At 34.5% G+C, this 20,995-nt stretch overlaps 1 protein-coding gene across 2 annotated transcripts in view; it reads right to left on the bottom strand.

The window, feature by feature from the left end:
• Positions 1 to 4,778: 4,778 nt before the first annotated feature.
• Positions 4,779 to 20,995, bottom strand: part of mRpS10 (mitochondrial ribosomal protein S10) — a 38,955-nt gene continuing 22,738 nt past the window's right edge. For both annotated transcript variants that reach the window (XM_089091565.1, XM_089091566.1), the window contains exons 4-5: positions 10,577 to 10,778; positions 4,779 to 4,915 (exon numbers count right to left, since the gene is read on the bottom strand). In XM_089091565.1, the coding sequence (XP_088947691.1) occupies positions 4,826 to 4,915; positions 10,577 to 10,778 (292 nt within the window). In that variant the 3' untranslated portion in view covers positions 4,779 to 4,825. The remainder of the gene's footprint in view (positions 4,916 to 10,576; positions 10,779 to 20,995) is intronic.

Raw genomic sequence — 20,995 nt, 5'->3', positions numbered from 1 at the left:
GTCGACATTAAATTATTTTTGCGGCAATTCTTTATTGCGTCAACCGCAAAGTCGGAGCTTTTCCTTCTCGTGTGGTTTAGTATTTCGATTTTCCTGATTAGAAATCAAGCAGGGCTTGCACTATCCAAGAATTTTCGGGTATTTCCCCGACAAAAAATTTGGTTCCCCGAAAATCAGGCAATCATGGGGCCACCCCTAGCGATTTATCACCACTGACTTTCCCTGCCAAATATTACTTTGCATACCATAATTCTTCACTACTCTCTTGTTCATTAATTTTCGTCTCTTTAGTTACTTTGCATAAAACCAAGACAGATGCAATATGCAATTGCAAATATTGCAATATACACAGTTCTTCATATGTTGACAAAACAAAGTATCGTCTCTATGAAATGAGTTAAAATCATTTCAAATGCAGTTTCCCAATCGCTATTTCTTTCATCATTCGTAGTCAAAAATTTTATTTTCAAGTAGAATAGAATTATAGAACGCATGAACTCCTATACAGCTTCAGCCTTTTGTAGGATTTTGTAATTGACAGCCGACAGATTGTTTCTGCAGCTGAATTGTAAGTTTGCAGATTTTTTTTTTTTTTTGCTTTTTTTAGATAATATTTTCTTAATGTTTAATACTCAATTATTCAACGCCTGATAGAAAATACAATCTTCTTTCCGGAACATTTTCACCCCCCCCCCCCCAAAAAAAAAAAAAAAAAAATAAAAAACAACCTTCGATTGACACAAAACTTAGCTATAGACTAAGCTATGTACAAGGTTGGGTAATTAGAGATTGAACCGGAAGTTACCCCAAAAATATGATGCATAAATAAATTGTAAATTATTGCGCCTAGGGGGGGATAGGGGGCTATCATTTTTAAATGATAATACCTCATTTTTTTATTGAAAGCAGGGGTGCCAAAAAGATAATTATTTTTTTCATTGAAAGGGGAGACAGAAGGACTTGATAACAAATTCTCTGAAAAACAATTGAAATACTTTGATAGACACAGGGCCCCTTATTGGTAATTGTCCATTGTCTTGGGTATTTCGCGATTTCTCATAGGCTACTGGCCTTATTTGGCTTTTGTGTGTGCTCCCTTTTAATTATTCTTTGGATCTTATGGAATGCCATGACGAATCTATCACTCAGTTTTCCAATAATTTGAGGTATATCTAAATAATTTCGACATTTTTGTTGTTGTCTTTTTACCCCTTTACTCATACCCTCAATTTTTTTTCCCAGGAACACAAAGCTGTTTAACGTTATTTTGCGTGTCTGTTTGAACCATATAGTGACCTAGTTAATTATTAAGTAAATTATTTTTCTAATGAAAGCTGAGAAGGTATCCTATCAAGGTGGTATCCAGAGGGGGGAGCATAGGGAGTTATTATATTTAAGTGATAGTACCTTGATTGTTTTATTGAAAGCAGGGATGCCAAAAAGTTGACAAAATTAGCAAGATTTTTGTGAGTTGTGCTTGATACAGCACTTGAATGGTTCTATCGCCCAAAGGAAAAGGGAAATGTGCGTCCAGTCCGTTTTTTTTTTCTTATTGATGAAATGGCTTTAATTTGACAACATTCATTCATAAGTAGCCTACTAGGCATATTTACAGCAAAACGAATTGGTGAGACGAAAGCGATTTAGACATTCCCACCTAACGTTGCGCTCGAGTAACAAGTGCGCCCTTGGTCCAGTGCCCAAGTTACATTAAAAGGCCAGGTCATAATAAAAGTTTTCAATTTGGGAGGTTCAAGGAGGAGTCTTTGACAGTCTTATGACCTAAGGGTGCTAGACGTTGCAACGTTCTTACGTATCTACAGTGGTTTAAAAAATTCGACCACCCAACAAATGATTACCAAAAATATGCACAAATGTAACATTTGGAATATTATAACACTTTTTTCAAAGCTTTGAATAAAATCAAAAAAGTCTAAATACCCCTAACTACGCTTGAAAGCTATTAAAAAAAAAAACTCTTTGGAGATTTCCATGGAAATGACCAAAGCAGAAGCTTTGAGCCTGGGTGGGGATCAAAGAAGAGTCTTTGAGTATTTTGACCACAGGTGACTTATTCTTACGACTTTCTTATATTTGGTAATTCTTATGAGCATTTGGAAATCAAAGCTTAAACTTAATAACTGATACTAAGTGTCCTAACATTTCGCTTGGATTAAAAGTGACGAACTAGGATGAAAATTTCAACATGTTCCTGGAGCTACTTCAGTCTGCATATTATTTCATTTAATTACACTTAAAACGGATGAGCTTTTCATTTTTTACCTAAGAAAATAGCTGGCACTTCATTTTTCTTCATACCGAATAAACTATTAAGTGTTTTTTGTTTCATTGTAATTGAAATGTTCTCATATGAACTGTTCACTATGTATTTTTCAATTTGATAAATTTACTCCTTTTAGATGCAGTTTATAATTTTACTGATATTAGGTATTTATCAATTTTTAATTTGGAATGAATCCCCAAAAGAAAAAATGAATAATACCCAAAAGAGCAGCCAAAAGCAATAAAAAAGCAGCAGTTCAGCCTTAGCCTACATACATTTTTTTAAATTGTTATTAAAACCAGTTTTTAATACAAGAAGGCTTTTTAGGAATCCAAAAGAGCAAAAAAAAAAACAATCAATATCAAAGTCGCCCATTTCAACTGTTTTAAAGGTGAAAAAACAGATATTAGGCAAAGGGCGTTATGAAAAAATTAAGCTTCTAAGTTCAGAGTTATATTCAAAGTTTTTACCCAGATAACTGACGAATTTTGTGATACGGTATTTGAAGTTTTATATGCAGTAATGCTCGATGAAAAAAACTACAAATTTTTGTAATTATTTATATAAAAATACATAGCTAGTAGATCCTTCAACTACTCATATTATGCAAGGGTTCTGAAACGCCACAGCCATTTCGTGCCAATCAGATTTCTACTTCTGTTGATGATTAACGACGAAGACTAGTTTCCAGCCAGCGATTTGTGAAGTTTTGAACTCATGAATAGGCTTGAATCTTTTGTAAATTGTAGCTGTGATTTGAGAAAGACAGATGAAAACATTATTGTTGGTGGTCAAAATTGAGCGCGCCAACGGCGTGGTGCCGACATCTTAATGGTGGCGCGGCATGGCGCGCGGGTTGTAGCACCCCCGCCACCAGGCTTCCCTCATCGGCGCGACGCCGGGGTCTAGATCCATTGTCTACGTTCAAGTCAAATTTTTGTATTTTCCAAGTCATCCTTCAAATATGTTAAATTAAGGCAGTTTCTGGGATTAGAGGCAGTCCAAAAATTTTCCTCGTGGACGGGGTAAATTCTCCTCTCTCCCTCCCTATTTATTTGAATGACTTCTTGCTGTCAGTTGAAAAAGTTGTCTTGAAAATACGCTTTTTGAAGCATTAGCCACTCCACACGGAAAGATTGCTTGGGCGGCTGTATAATAGTTGGTTCACAACTATATCCCCCAAAATGAACCCTAAAATAATTGTCTATAAAAACTTTTTATTTTGCGTGGACAATATAATGGTAGGGGACAAGTGAGCGACCTTACAGAATTTTGGCCTCTAAAGTTGTGAGACTACATAGGTAGCTTTCCGATAGTTCTGAATCAAGTAACCAACTCGAAATTTTACTCAATAGCCTTTTTGTCCCATACGGGCCGAAATGGCCAAGACATATATAATGGCGAACATATAATTTTAAACCAAGCGTTTGTTCTTCTGTCAGTCCACTGGGGATGTTCAACTACAATATATATATATATATATATATATATATATATATATATATATATATATATATATATATATATATATATATATATATATATATATATATATATATATATATATATATATATATATATATTTATATATATATATATATATATATATATATATATATATATATATATATATATATATATATATATATGTAAAATATTCCTTTAATTTACATTATAGGACTTATTTTAATAATTCCATTATAGGAATTATCACATTTACAATATTATATTGAGCACCTTTATTAAACTATGTTGTTACGAGTTAGCCTGCAGCACTACTGTTTTCCTTTTTGCCAGAATATGCAAAGAAAACAATTTACGAATTCAACTTGAGCTTTTTCAGACAGTACTCAACATGCAAAGATGTACTTACGACATTTATGGAGGGCCGGATTTAAATTTTTGACACCCCTTGGCCCAAGCGTTTTGGCACCCCTAGGCCCAAGCAATTTTTTTTTTCGGGGAGACGCAGAGATTTGCGGTGAAATCCCCGAAAATTTGAAGCCCCGAACAGAAGGCAACTGATGAGTGATGAGCCAAAAATAATGCCAGAGAAAGGTGATACCGAGCTCTTCGCTGCCGTTCTTGGGAGACATGTGACAGTTTATAAGCGGATAAGGAATTCCTACGTTGTTTTGAAATCACTTTTTTGCGAATAGGAATCGCAGCAGCAAAGTGCACCTTACACTTTGACGATAAATCACATCAGTCCAATTTTTGTCAAGAAACAAAAAATCGCTCAGTGTTTTTTTTTGCGCCCCTCGGCATTGTGTGTCCCTAGGCGCACAATGTTTGTTTTCTCAAAACTCAAGTTACTGCAACATGTTGAACGTATTATTAGAATAATCAGTATTTTAGCTATTTGGTTCTTAGAATAACCAAATAGCTAAAATATCAAGACCAAAAAAAATTTTCGATGCTCTAGCTTTTCCTAAGCGCATTTCTACCAGAACTACACATTTACTAGATAAAACACGTCAAAAATGAGTAAATAATACGAAAATGTATTTGAAAATTTAGTCCAATAAGACAAACAATTATTCAACTTGATTCTATGGCTCCTCTCTGCTTGTTTTCTTCCAGCTTCAACCGTAGACCTTCAACTACTTTTGGCATATTCATTAACTCAGTCTGAAAGAGAAGAGAAACTTTTCCATTGAAAATAGAAGTAGTTTAAATTCTTTGCTGTACTGAGCGTTTAAGAGGTAACCATGTTTTTGAGTTTTCTCAGGAGGGGCCTAATATAAAAAAAAAATCAATCTAGAGCTGTCAAAAAGGGATTCATTAGTAAAATATTACTCATGGTGGATACTCCTCTTCACCTCTGTACAAGTAAGCATATTATGAAATTATATTTACTGCAAAAAGAGTCCCGGCGCCAAAGTAAAATATGAAATCATAAAACAATGAATAAACAAACATCTTATCACATAAAATCGGGTTGCAGTGGTAGTTAGCACCCTAGCAAGAGACAATCATGTCCCTTAGTAAAAACTACAATAGCCCATAGCTCCTTAAAATAGACTCAGATCAAAACAAGAAGCACACTTTAGAACCGCCGTGTCCAAAACCCCTATATAGGAAACTTACCCTGTCTTGGCTTGAACAACAAGGAAAACATATTGGCTTGAAAATCAAGAAACGAGGCTGTAACCACGATATTCTGCATATACGGCATCTTTCTTTCTCTCTCTCTTTCTCCACAGATAGCTTGGCACTGGAACACCATACAGAGCTGTTTAATAGCTCATTTTAAAGGAAACTGATCTGGTTAAAAAACTTGTGTAATAAAAAGAAAATTTTTTAATACAATCGATTTTTTACGAAAAACTGCGTTTTTCATGTAAAAGATTGCAGTATCATGTAAATATAATTTATTACTTCAAACTAAAAATACTTCTGAAATAAAAGGAAAGCTATTCTCCCCTTAGCATCAATAATAAATGTTTAATTCAAATATTTTCTTTTAAATAAAGGGAGCTAGAAGGTAAATCCCCCCTCCATAATAACTGGAAGGATATCTCGAGAAACATGGGATAATTCGGCCATAGAAAATCACTTTTTGAGGCTTCCCCCCCACAAATATATGGTGGGCAACTATGCAGTAAAGTCTAACTGTTGGTAATGGCGCATATATATTTTATACCACGTCCCTTCATTTTATATGCACTGTGCATATGTTTAGGACGATTTCACCACCATGTGGCAGTATATCCTCTGAAACTGGGAGGTTATCTATAAAGCTTATCGATAGTTCTAAATCGATAGGCTATCTCAAAATTTTCACTTAAAAGGGCACTAGAATTTTAGTTCCCATTCAAGTAACATTTTACGAAAACTTGTTTGATGCGATCGCCACTGGAATAAAAAGCAAAAAAGCACACTTATCTGTTTCCAAATCTCTTGGAGAAAATGTTTTTTTTTTCTTATTTTACAAAGGAAATTTAAAAGGGTTCGCATAAGAACTTTTTTGCACATTGAAATAAGTAATTTCCTCATCATAACAACTATTTAAAAGGAACTTGAAACTTAATGAGTTTATCATATTTCAATCCCAGTAAAAAAAAAAGTTTATTTATTTATTTATATATTGTTATCAAAATCCCAAATTGATACCGAAAATGAGGCGATTTAATAGCAATGTCCTTTCTGCACTTCTCTACAGCAGCGAGTGCTGGAATTTAAGTAAAAAACTAGAGAGACGGATTCTTGCCTTCGAAAACAATTGCCTTCGGAGGATTCTGAATATCGACTGGAGAGATAACGTCGCAAACCAGATAGTCTGATCTATTTCAGGCCGCCCACAGTTCCAGATATCATTCGGCAACGAAGTTGGCGATAACTTGAGCACGTGATCTGTGTGAAGGAAAATAGGATCCCAAGACGGATCTTGGAATGGCAACCTCAGGGATACCGCAGGAGAGGTCGACCAAAAAACACCTTGCGTCGCAGATATAAACGGGACCTGTCCAACATTCACACGACGATATAAACCCAATGGAAAGATGTTTTAGTGGCGGCACACATGCGGGATGACTGGCGGCTCTTCGTGGATGCTCTGGGAGCCTCTGGAGGCGAAGGAGGATCTAAGGTCTAAGGTAAAGTAATCAAAATACCGTTTTTAGACTCTCCCTTACTATTGACATGGACAACTCTTTACGTGTAGTTCTTTGCCAAGAGCTGCATGAATATAGCATTTTTACAGTTGTTCAGCGTTATCGGTACAGTAATTGTTAATGCAATTTAATACTAAACATCCAGTTAAGATTGTTTGCGAAGGTTTCTCAGAGGAGTCCGTTGTGTTTTATTGCATATTTTTTCGGAAGGTAGAGATGGCAGTTTGTTCTACTTTACGATTATTATCGGCGCTCCAAGCAGTTGTATTCCAGATTTCTTAAATATTCTTCATGAAACAATAGATTAGGTCAAACCCCAGCCATGTGATAGGGTTGCCATGGGTGATCTTCACTTAAATCTTCTGAACGATTCTTCTGCGTCAATAGACTTTCTCACTGTAATGCTTTCTTAGGGAATGCTGATAACGACGCTTACACCTACAAGAGTAACTGGGACAACAGCCACTCTAATTGATAATATTTTTCTTCTTTACCAATTCTTAGTAGCTCTGTCTTGATAAGCGACGTTTCAGGCTACTTTCCTATTCTTCCGAGGTTAGCCCTTCCTGAGCCTGAGTCTAGTAGAACTGCATTGCAAATAAGTTTTAATTGTTATTTCTCGGCAAATAAACTGCAAAATTTAGAATTATATTTGACTAATCAAGCTTTGGACGAGTCTTACTCAATGTAAAAATTTAATACACGTTTTGATTTGTTTTATGATTAAGCGAAGTCAGCGATAATCCAAACCTGCAACCCCTCATCTTTGCGCGATGGTTAAAGATCAAAGTCTTTAAACTCTTGGATGACAACCACATTACTCAATAACTGGAGAAGAAAGAATTATCTTTGGAAAAAGAGGAAATGCTTCTTCTCTTGTCGGTCACCTGGATGAATATAAGCTCTGCAGGAGCCTATTTAAATCAATCATTCGCTGAGTTATGTCTGATTTTTATTTTGGGAAGTTTTCTGAATGTGGGAAAGATGTTAGAAAGGCCTGGAAACTTATTAATTCAGTTCTTAAACATGGATCTCCCAGAAGAGTTTTGCCTGAAAGTCTTTTAATTAATGGCCAGTTGATATCCGGTAAAGATGTTGTTGAAAGTCAGTTGTCGTTTTATTTCTCTTCTGTTGGGAAAACCACTGCAACAGCTATTTCTCCAGCAGCAGATTAAAAGTAAGAGGTTTGTCTAAAATCATTGGCACAGGAGCCCGTAACGGAGTCCGAGATCTGTAGGATTTTCTCTGCCCTACAAGGTACTTGCTCATCAGGGCCAGACGATATTCCTAATAAGGTCATCAAATTCATTTTACCAGCGATTGCATCACTCTTAACTGAGTTTGTTCAAGCTTCTTTTGATCTTGGTATTTTCCCAGAATCGCTTACAAGTGCAGGTGTAATAGTTCTATTCAAAGGTGGCTTCAGGAACGATCCTCCAAATTTCAGACCAATCTCTCTCCTGTCAGTACTCGGCAAGATTTTTGAGAAGACCATGTTTTCTAGAGTCAAAAGGCTCCTCGATGCAAAACAGTTCCTTTATGAGCTTCAGTTTGGGCTTCATGTAGGTCATTCGACTGAGCATGCATGTGTTTCACTTCTTAGTTTCATTCATTCCGCCTTAGATTCTGGTTTAATCCCAGCTGCTCTTTTTTTTTGGACATAAAGAAGACGTTCGACTCCATAACACATGACGTTCTGTTAGGAAAACCTGGCCACAAGGGAGCGCGAGGAATCTCTCACTCTTGGTTCTGTTTGCATCTTTCGAAAATGAATATTTTTATTGGCGGGAACCCTCTAAATGACTTTAAGGTTGATAATGGAGCCCCTCAATGGTCTATCCTGGGTCCAATGTTTTTATTTATATTAATGATCTTTTCTTTATACAATAAAAATGTTTATTCCTAAGTTTCGTAACTGTTTGTGTCACCCCACCCGTGTTGGTGAACCTGGGTCCAGTCAGACTCCAATGATAGCCTGGTGGCATTTGATCAAGCTTCACTGGAGAAATTGTTCTTGTTCTATTTGGAAGAGCCCTTTAATGGTTTCACTGAAACTGTTTGGCTCTTAAGGTTTCCAAGTCTATGTTTTTTGCTTTTTTTAAGAGTTTCTACAGCTTTTCCGAGTATTCGTATGATACATACGTCACGTGGTACTCTCCTTAGACCTGAAATTGGTTATGGCTGATTCCTTGGAATCTTTCTTGATCAGAATTTGTCTTACAAGTTCCTTATTAATGCACTAAAAGTTAAGATTGCTAGAAATTGCTAGGCATCTTACGTAAGTTGAAGCACTCATTCCCTGGATTTATCATACGACTTCTTTTCTTTACCTTGATCCAATCATATATGTCTTATCAATTGGATGTCTACTTTCCAGTCAAACTTGCGGACTGTAGCGTCTCTTCATAAGAGGGCCAGACTAGTTATGAAATTTCCAAATCCATCTCCTATTAAACCCCTCTTAAATCTCGCTCACCTTATGTCCTTGAATGTGCTTCCGTAACTTTTGCATGGCTACATGGGACATTTTCAACTGTTTTTCAGCCTCATACTTTTGTATCTGAAACCTCTTCATATTACCTGCGGTGGTTTAAAACACAGTCCCGGCTATACCTTGCGTTCGGTCTCATTTTGGCCCTTTGATTGCATCTGAAATAGAATGCACTTCCAGCTGTTGCTCGGGGCTGTCATTCCTTTGGAACGCTTTAACATCAGCTGGTTGATTTTTTTTAGAGTTAGTTTTAATTTGTAAATTTTTAAAGATAATATTTATTTATCATATTGTTCTTCATTTGTATATTTTGGATTTATTTTTCATAGTGTTTTTGTCTTTCTTTCTTTGTCTTTCATGCTTTTATTGTTGATAAAATATATCTCATCTTATCTACAGAACTGAATTGCTCACACATCGAAAGAGAGGCTTTGGATACAATATTTGCACTAAAAGAAATAGGTTTATCTTTTTGGTCGTCATTTCACCCTACACACCGGTAAGTCGCCACTAGTGAACACTTTTAACGGGAAAACAGGATTTCCTGCTTAGACTATTTTGCGATTTAAAAAAAGGACAATTCAATGAGCCAGGTTTAGCTAAAAAATCGAATTTCGATATCGAAGAAATGTAGAAACGCTGATACCTTCTCAAGGTCGTCGGTTTAATAATTCAAGGGGCGGGTAAACCCATCCCGCCGGTCCTGGACATGCCACTGATAGCAGATGCTACGCAGCAATGTGACTTTTCGCAAAAAAATAAAAAAAATCAACAGTTGGCATAAGAGCACGAATATCCAGTATAATTAAATAAACTATTGGTAATAATCTACTGCCTTATTACTGGACAAAAAATAAGCTGTCAAATGAGCGTGAATAACTTACGGTGTCCGTATAATTGAACCCGTACGTAATTTTCCGCGTCACTCATGACTGAATTAACCCCAGAATATGGTAAAAATGGAAGGTTCAGCGCAGAACAGAAGCATTTTTTTCTGCAGATAAAAGTAGGGAAAAGCAAATAGAAATTATGTTCAAAAATACTTTTGGAATTCAGATTCAGATCAATAACACACTAATTACTCCTAAATTCCACCAATGCGGGAAAACATAATGTAACTAGCTATTTAAATGCCTAAAACACAGACACAAATATGGAAAAATGTGTTTTCGACAATACACTTACATATGTCACCTTCATCCCCACACCTTCGGGCAAATTCCTTTGAACATATTCAAGAAAGGTGTATGCAGTAGATCCGGTCAATTTGTGAAAATTAAAGTATCTATAATACGTTCGAACTTCATACTGTTCCCTATGCTTTTTATAAATGTGAACAGACCTGAGTAATGTCATCCGGTCATGGACAGGCAATTTTGGTGCCCAGCTGAAAAAAAAACAGTTTCTGTAATACATTAACATACCAGGTAGAGATTATTGAAAGATCTTAAGCCGAACTGGCCCGCCCTGACAAAAACCAACAAAGAGAAAAATCTAAAAAAAAAAAACAAACGAGACTGTGGCCAGTGGAGAGAAAAGAAAACAACAAATACAAAACAACGCGGATATTTCGCTTGTATCCAAACAAGGCGTCTTCAGCACGAAAGAAACACAAGAACAACAGGATAAAAAAAAAAAAAAACTAAAAACCAATAAAACCACCACCAAAAAAAACAAACAAACAAAAATGTACAATTGGCGCAAACTGATCCACGTAGGGAAAAGATGCTATTATAGAGTTACTTCAGTGATGAACACCAGAGTAACTGAGGAAAAATAAAAAAAACTGTAAATTACTTTAATTATTCTGTTGCGAAATAATCCTTTTGTTAGCTATTACTGAAGTAAATCGTTTTGGTCTAGCAGGTAAAATAGTCCCCTGGTGATTATTTAAAATCTTAACTCCCTTATTGACCGTTGATTCACTCTTTAGAAGGTTATCATAAATTGGGTCAATATTTAAATTACCTTTGTCCCTATTTATGGAAAGGTTAGCAAACATATGTTTTTTAATTTCTATGGCTTCCCTCGCCCATTGATTGTAACCCTTATCATTTGAAATAGCTAAGGCTTCATCAAATTTTACAAAATGATCTGGTTGAAGCCAAATATGCTCTGCTAAAGCTGAAACAAAAGTTTCTAGAGGCTTGCTTAATTGTAGAGTTTTTCCTTTTGAGTTTCGGTGTTCAATAAACCTTTCAACAAATTGTTGGTGAGTCCTACCAATACAGAACTTCCCACAAGAACACGGAATTTTATACACCCCACTTACTAAATTTCCCCGAGTTAAATCCTTACCAGAACTAAAAAAACTACCCATTGGCCTCAACGATTGGAAACATGTATCAATACCAAATTTACGTAAAACCCGTGAAAATTTCTCACCCAAACCAGGTATATATTGTAATTAAATGAAAGTTTTTGATACAACTAAATCTAAAGACTAAGAAACCCCGATAACCATACTATCATATTTAACCCGTCGATTTTCAATTATTTTGTCAATGAACTTAATTGTATAGCTATTACAAAGCAAAATATCCCTCAAGTATAATGATTCCGAATCCAGCAAGTCCTGTGAAAAAATTACATAGGCTTTATGCAGTATTGAAAGTACCACCCCCCTTTTCACCGACAGAGGGAGACAAGACTGAAAATTTTAATACCTATCGTTGTGTGTTGGTCTTCTGTAAATCGACAAAAGTAAATTGAGATCCCTTTTAAATAATAAAATATCCAGAAAAGGTAATTTATTATTATCCTCAAACTCAACTGTAAATTTAATATTATTATCAAAACTATTTAAATGCTTACAAAATAGCTCTAAGGAGTCCAATCCATGTTTCCAAACGCACACCACATCATCCATGATCCATGAAACTATTATTTATTAATAGTTTCTAATTTGTACCTAACCAATTTCTTGTATTGCCAGTGTAGCAAGTGTTTCATAAATTTTTATTTTAATTTTATGTTCGAACTTATTTTTTACTTCATATTTTTATTTTTTACCTGACCTCAGAATTTTGATCTTTTTATTTGACTTGATTTGTTTTTTTTTGTGTGTTATTGTCTGTTATTTGACTCAGAATGCGAATTCGGCCTTCAAAGGCTAGTGATAGTTCATTTTTGGAATAAATCTTATCTTATCTTATCTCTAACCTACCCCAAAAGCAAGGTGAAAGTCTAAAACTGTTTATAGCGGAGGTTTCAATGGCATCTATGAATAGATTTGCCAATAAAGGAGAAAGAGAAGCCACCATATGAAACCCAAAAATTTGTCTATAAAACTTCCCTCTAAAACCAAAATTAAAAGGAAATTCATTTACTAAGATAATTAGTCTCATAATCGCGTCAGTATCCAAAATGGCTAGAGTTACAACTTGTTTTAAATCATAGTGTTTTTCTAATTTACTATTTAAAATATTTTTGCACCTTTTAAATCATAATTAGAATATATGGGAACAACGTTGAAACTACAAAGACTTGAACTATCCTCCAACGTTAAATTTTGGAATTTATTAGGAAGATCAGTCTAATTTTTCAAATATGATTTTTGTGTTCCCAAAAGTGGACGCAATGCTACCGACAGCCATTCTCCTAATTTTGAAACAGGTGCCGGAAAAGTTGACACAAGGGGGCGGAGGGGGGCTCTTATGAATCTAAAGTAGACCATAGATCTTTGGTGCCAAACAACCCTTAGGATAATATTTGTTATAAATCTGTGGGGTAATGTGAAAATTATTTTTCATTGACTCCAATTCCTTTCTTGTTGATTTTCCATATTTATCTGTAGGATCATAATCAAGTTTTTCTAGGATCAAAAACCACTCAATGGGCGAGGGAAGCCATAGAAATTAAAAAACATATGTTTGCTAACCTTTCCATAAATAAGGACACAGGTAATTTAAATATTGACCCAATTTATGATAACCTTCTAAAGAGTGAATCAAATGTCAATAAGGGAGTTAAGATTTTAAATAATCACCAGGGGACTATTTTACCTGCTAGACCAAAACGATTTGCTTCAGTAATAGCTAACAAAAGGATTATTTCGCAACAGAATAATTAAGGTAATTTACAGTTTTTTTTTTAATTTTTCCTCAGTTACTCTGGTGTCCTCACTGAAGTAACTCTATATTAGCATCTTTTCCCTACGTGGATAAGTTTGCGCCGATTGTACATTTTTTTTTTTTTTTTTTTTTTGGGGGTGGGTTTTTTTGGTTTTTTTTTTTTTTTATACTGTTGTTGTTGTGTTTTTTTATTGCTGAAGACGCCTTGTTTGGATACAGGCGAAATATCCGCGTTGTTTTGCATTTGTTGTTTTCTTTTCTCTCTACTGGCCACAGTCTCGTTTGTTTTTTTAGATTTTTCTCTTTGTTGGTTTTTGTCATGGCTGGCCAGTTCGGCTTAAGATCTTTCATTTGTCAATTGTACGGGCAACAATTAGCCGCTTCTGTCAATTATTATTTGTCTTTGGTTAAAAAATATTCAAATTTATTAAATCAACAAATTTTTGTTAAAAGTTTCAAGAAGTAATCGGTTATTTCAAAATTTTTTAAAATGTACACCCATTTTGGAATTGAAAATGAAAAAAAAGTTAAAACACAAATTAAGCCTAATATGTTTAAATCACGAAATTTCTTAACAAAAACAGAGACGTTTTCAACTGTCTAAGGACTTAAATTCTGTTGAAAACCTTTAGAAATAACCTTCCATCTGACATTTTTATGTGAATTAAGGAAATGGCCATTAGATCTTTTCGCCATGATTTTCATTTGTCCAAGATTCGTTTGGTTGACAAGTTTAATAAAATTTTGTTTGAGAAGTTCCAAGATTCAGATGTTTTTTATCCTCGTCAGTGTCTGGGTCCAGCAACTAAGAATTTGTCTTCTAGGCCTCTTAATATTCAACAAAAAGCAGTTTTGTAGAAGGATTGTAAGTTTTGTTTTCTCACACAAGTCCACTATTTAGAAGTACTTTTAAAGATGGAGTAAGGAATAATGGCTTCCATAGATAAAGCTAATACTCCTCAAGAACTCAGAGCCGAGATCGTAAGAAAACTAAACACCTCTAATATGAACTTAATTGGTAAAGACATTTAAAAAAAATTACGTTAAAATCCTTTGATATGAAAAAGGATAAAGGCCTCACCATCACCAGAGCTGATAAGGGAAACACAGTCGTAATTTTGAGCACTGAAGACAAGAATAATGAAATAGAATTCATTACTTCGTAAACCATCACAAACAAATAACTTGATTATGATTCAAGAGATAAATATGGAAAATCAATAAGAAAGGAATTAGAGTCAATGAAAAATAATTTTCACATTACCCCACAGTTTTATAACAAATATTATCCTAGGGGTTGTTCGGCACCCAATATCTCTGGTCTACCAAATATTCATAGGACTGGAGCCCCCCCTCCGCCCCATTGTGTCAAATTTTCCGTCACCTGTTTCAAAATTAGGAAAATGGTTGTCGGTAGCATTGCGTCCACTTTTGGGAACACAAAAATCATATTTAAAAAATTCGACTGATCATACTAATAAATTTCAAAATTTCACACTGGAGGGTAGTTCAATTCTTTGCAGTTTTGATGTTGTGTCCGTGTATTCAAATTGTGATTTAAAAAGGTGCGAGGACATTTTAAAAAGTAAATTAGAAATAACTTTGATTTAATACAAGATGTAACTTTAGCCAGTTTGGATATTGAAGTCATTATGAGACTAATTATTCTAGTAAATGAATTTTCTTTTTATTTTGGTTTTCGAGGGGTTTCATAGACAAATTTTTGGGTTACCTATGGGGGCTTCTCTTTCTCCTTTATTGGCAAATCTATTCATAGATGCCATTGAAACCTCCGCTATAAACAGTTTTAGAATCTCCCCTTGCTTTTGGGGTAGGTTCATGGATGATGTGGTGTACGTTTGGAAACCTAAAGTGGGCTCCTTAGACCTCCTACTTAAGAAACAAGGCAGTTTCGATTGTATTGAGATTTCGTCAGTTGAGTTTGAGGATGATAACATGGTGGATTGCCTGTTTACTTTATTAACCAAAAGAAATCCTCATAAACTTTTCTTGTTTTTCAGTATGCCAACGCAAAATGATTGGTCCTAAAAGTTCCATTATTACTACCATATTTCGTTGAAAAGGGGGGTTGTAATTTCACTAGTGGATAGAGCCTTTAGAATTTGTTCCCAGGAATTTCTGGATTCGGAATTGTTATACTTGAGGGATATTTTGTTTTGTAATAGTTATTCAATTAAGTTCATTGACAAAATAATTGAAAATAGACGGGTTAAACATGATAGTAGGGTTATTGGGGTTTCCCAGTCTTTAGATTTAGTTGCATCAAAAACTTTCATTTTATTACCATATATACCTGGTTTGGGAGAGAAACTTTCACGGGTTTTACGTAAATTTGGTATTGATACATGTTTCAAATCGTTGAGGCCAATGGGTAGTTTTTTTAGTTCTGATAAGGATATAACTCGGGGAAATTTAGTAAGTGTGGCGTATAAAATTCCGTGTTCTTGTGGGAAGTTTTATGTTGGTAGGACTCACCAACAATTTGTTGAAAAGCTTATTGAAAACCGAAACTCAATAGGAAAAACCCTACAATTAAAAAAGCCTCCAGAAACTTTTGTTTCAGCTTTAGCAGAGCATATTTGGCTTGAACCAGATCATTATGTAAAATTTAATGAAGCCTTAGCTATTTCAAATGATAAGGGTTACACTCAATGGGCGAGGTAAGCCATAGAAATTTAAAAAAAATATGTTTGTTAACCTTTCAATAAATAGGGACACAGGTACTTTAAATATTGACCCAATTTATGAAAACCTTCTAAAGAGTGAATCAACAGTCAATAAGGGAGTTAATATTTTAGATAATCACCAGGGGACTATTTTACCTGCTAGACCAAAACGATTTGCTTCAGTAATAGCTAATAAAAGGATTATTTCGCAATAGAATATTTAAAATAATTTCCAGTTTTTTTTTATTTTTCCTCAGTTACTCTGGTGTCTTCACTGAAGTAACCCTATAATAACAACTTTTCCCTACGTGGATCAGTTTGCACTAATTGTACATTTTTTTTTTTTTTGTGGTGGTTTTTTTTGTTTCTAGTTTTATTATTTTTTTTTTATGCTGTTCTTCTTGTGTTTCTTTCGTGCTGAAGACGCCTTGTTTGGATACAGGCGAAATATCCGCGTTGTTTTGCATTTCTTGTTTTCTTTTCTCTCCACTGGCCACAGTCTCGTTTGTTTGTTTTTTTTTTTTAGATTTTTCTATTTTTTGTTTTTTTTAGGTAGAGATTATGGCCTGTTTTATTGAAATAGATGATAGTACTTATATGTGGATATACTCAGTCGTTGGCCGAAGCATCAAAATGAACCTGTGTAAATCCTCTACATGATACAATAACCGAATTGTAATGTGTCAATCAACAGTGTAGCTCTGAAAAGGATGGCTTTCTTTCTGAAACTAAACTTTTTGAAGAATACACTATTTGTACTGTGGCACTCGGTAGTTTTTTTTTTTTTCCCTTATTCAGTTATAGAAGTTTCAAACAAAATATTTTTGCGCATTGTGCTGATTATTTGACATGTTAGACTTCCTGCATTGTGCTTTCAAGTATATGCATCCTTTATAGTTCAAAATTTTTTGCTGCTAATAGTTTTTGCTGCAATTCTTAGTCTTAAAACGTTAGTACCAATGTATTCAGTTCTTTCATTTATGCATCAATCTATATTTTTTCAGTACGGTTAAACCACAACAAAAATTTGAAAAAAAAAACATTAAGAAACAGCATCCTAGACCAACCATTAATATCAAAAGAAGAACAAAATACCCCGAAAATCCCTCAGTAACGTTAGGAGAAAATAAAATCCTTGTTTACTTATACAGGAAAGACATTCACGATGGACTTGGACTTTATTTGGATTTGGACTTTACTATTCTTAAATCCCTTTTTTAGTTGGTTTCTTCTTTTTCCGCTTCTTCTTCATTTTCCGAGTTTAGTCATGGTTCATACAGCTTTATAGTTATATCTTTATTATATTCATGTTTTACTTACTTCCTTGTACTTGCAGCAGAACCAGATGTTTAATGGTTGCAGCATGTAAAAATATGTAATAAGTTTTTGTTTATAAATAAAATACAGTGTAAATTTGTATACTTCAAATTATATAAAAACATAATAGGCTATATTTCAACTGAAAGTAATAAAGTGGAAAAAGCATAACTTTTCAAGGAGACGTGGACAAATTTGGCCACTCGCTAACCAAAGTAAGAAAAAATGGTTCTAGCATTGACTGCCAAATGAGGACACACAATTTAAACAACTAAAATGCATGAAATATACTGAGTCAAAACCAATTTAGCCCATTAAAAGAAACAAGTGAAGAAATGAAAAGGAAGGCAGAATACTGAAATATCCATCTTGTGGGGGAAAATCCTAGGTTTTTGGCTTTAGCAGATTCTAATATGAACTTTATTATAATGGCTTCTAACATATCTATCGGTATTCTGTATAGCATTCTGCAACCAAATTTGGTTTATCATTATTGAATTAATCCTAATACTGACCGAGTTTCAACCGTGTGAAAAGCATCCAGGGCCTTTGATTTTCTAGTTTCAATATCTTTAGTCAGTTCGGGTAGACAATTTTTGAATATCTCAAGCAAACATAAAAAATACAACTTATAGTATTTCAATTTAAAACTTAAATACACGGGTTTCATGTTATGAGAGAAACTTGCTGTCTTGAATATTTTACTTTCTTATCATGGAGTAATTGGAAAATAACGATGTTCAATGCTCTGAAAAATGCTTCATTTTTAAAACTATTTCAATGCATTGTGACATCTATTTTTCGCACGTGGAGCGCTAACTTCTAAACCAAAAGTACATTTTATTTAGACTAAAAACAGCAATAATTCAATCACTATATTATTCACAATTCGAAAAAAAAATCAATAAGGAATTCTGTACAGAGACGCAAATGTCGACTAGCAAAGCAGAAGTAATTTTAACCACATCTTTCAGAGCTTCCCATGCCTAAAAACATCTACCAGGAGAGCAATCGAGCAGCCTCTTATCCGTGGACGACAAAAAAATAAAACAGATGAAGGTATATAATTCATTCGAAAAAAAAAAACAAGTTGGCTTTTTCAATGCACTTAATTCATCAACAAAAAAGTTTTTCGAGTGCCTTTGTCCATGCTTTGAACTTCAAAGCACAAAGACCTGTTCAAGAACCCAGGAACTATTACCTCGCCATAACGAATCGCCACCAAGGAGAATTTTAACGAAAGGCAGACCCAGACCCCCGTTCCTTCACCTTCCTTGAATCCATGGGTTGTACACATCATGTTTGTCCCCTTAGAGTCAATTTAGTACAGACCAAATTCTAGTCCATAGTTACAGAAAATTTTAAAACGTGTAAAAAAATTTGACAAGTGAAAAAGAATCGCTTATTAAAGTTAATTCAGGAATAATAACTATTATTTAGATGAATCTTAATGATTCAAGTCTGTTGAGAAAAAAATAAATGTGCGAATTTCGGAAAATGGTCTGAAACACCAGAAAATGGTGTTGGATCGAGATGATATTTTGACAGGAATCACCATAGCACTATCTTCTGACAAGACAATGTAACACATACATCATTTAAAAAATAGTATATTTTAAAAAAAGGTCTTGTACTACGTAAGCATGTTCATTTCAGGTTCTTTTATACATTAAATAAAAAAAAAAACAAGTTTTTTAAACTGAAAGTAAGGAGCGACATTAAAACTTAAAACGAACAGAAATTATTCCGTATATGAAAGGGGCTGTCCCCTCCTCAACGCGTCGCTCTTTACGCTAAACTTTTTTATTGTTTTAAAAAATAAAGTTGTGTAACAGAGTCAAACTTTAGCGTAAAGAGTGAGGCGATGAGGAGGGGACAGCCCCTTTCATATACGGAATAATTTCTGTGCATTTTAAGTTTTAATGTCGCTCCTTAATTTCAGTTTTAAAAACTTGTTTTTTTTTTTTAATTTAATTTCTGATCGTTTTTTAGTTAATGCAGCTTTTATTTTGGCTAACCGTCATTGAATAAGTAAACAAAATTTGCATTAAAATTTTACTTTTCTTTTGCTAAATGGATGTCTTTACAAATTAACTTACGTAACTAACTTCTATATTCGTATATTTTTCTTCTGGCAAAAAATACAAAGTTGCAGATTTTTGCAGATATGAGCTTGAAACCTAAGTAAGAGGGTTTTCTGATACGCTGAATCTGGCGTTGTCATTTTCATTAAAATTCTTTCACCTGTTGGGGATGTTTCCCCCCTCTTTAATAAATCGGGTAAATTTTCACAGGCTCGTAGCCTTTGATGAGTAATACTAAACTTAATAAAATTTATATATTTAGAATCAGCATTATAAACACATTCTATTGATACATTTATGACATCAAAATTCCGTTTTTAAAAGTTTCGATTACTATTGAGCCGTATCGCTTGTTTTTTTATTGCGTATATGTTATTACGTATATGAGGGGGTTCTCCCCTTAGTCAATACCACGCTCATTACGTTAAAAGTAAAAAAAAATTATTATTAAAAAAACCCAGAATCACAAAGGCCGTTTAATTAGAATATATATCTCTTTTGAAAGAAATAAAAAAAACTGTAGCGTAAAGAGCGTGGTATTGACTGGGGGGAGAACCCCATCACATACGTTATAATTTCTGTTCGTTTTAAGTTCTAATGTTGCTTCTTACTTTCAGTTGAAAAAACTTATTTTTTTTATTTAATTTCTGATCGTTTTTTAAATAATGCTTGGAAATCCGGCGCCCCCTTCATAGAAATATCCCTTACCCCAAAGAAACATCCTCCACGGAACCCCCTCCTCTAGCCCCCCCCTCGAGAGAGAAAATCCTTCCTGAAAATGTCTCTATACGTCCCAATAGCGAATAAATATTACTGGCAAGTCCGGCACCCCCTTCATGGCAATTTCCCTTCCCCGATGAGAATTCCCTTCAAGGGCAGATCTTCCCTCATAACCCCCGACCCACCCTTCCCTCCCACTACCAGAAAAAAAACCTCCTGAAAACTTCTGTGTACTTCCCAATAACCTATACTACATGTTAACAGTGTGTAAAGTTCATAAATTTTAGCCCTCCCTCGGGAAACTTCGGGGGATTAATTCATCATAAAAGACAGAATTATCATATTTTTGACCATGCTGAACAATATGGCTATCTCAAAATTTTTATCGGACGAATTTGAGAAAAAAATAAGCGTGGGAGGGGGCCTAGTTGCCCTCCATTTTTTTGGTCACTTAAAAAGGGCACTAGAACTTTTAATTTCCGTTCCAATGAGCCCTCTCACGATACTCTAGGACCACTGGATCGGCATGATCACCCCTGTGAAAAAAAAAATACTAATAAACACGCATCCATGATCTTTCTTCTGGCAAAAAATACAAAATTCCAAATTTTTGTAGATAGGAGCTTGAAACCTCTACAGTAGGGTTTTCTGATACGCTGAATCTGATGGTGTAATTTTCATTAAGGTTCTACAACTTTTAGTGGGTCTTTCCCCCTTTTTTTG

Source organism: Artemia sp. Qi Xiang Cuo, chromosome 7, assembly GCF_049724085.1.
Source record: "Artemia sp. Qi Xiang Cuo chromosome 7, ASM4972408v1, whole genome shotgun sequence".
Lineage (NCBI taxonomy): Eukaryota > Metazoa > Arthropoda > Branchiopoda > Anostraca > Artemiidae > Artemia > Artemia sp. Qi Xiang Cuo.
This window is presented reverse-complemented; position numbering and strand designations above follow the sequence as displayed.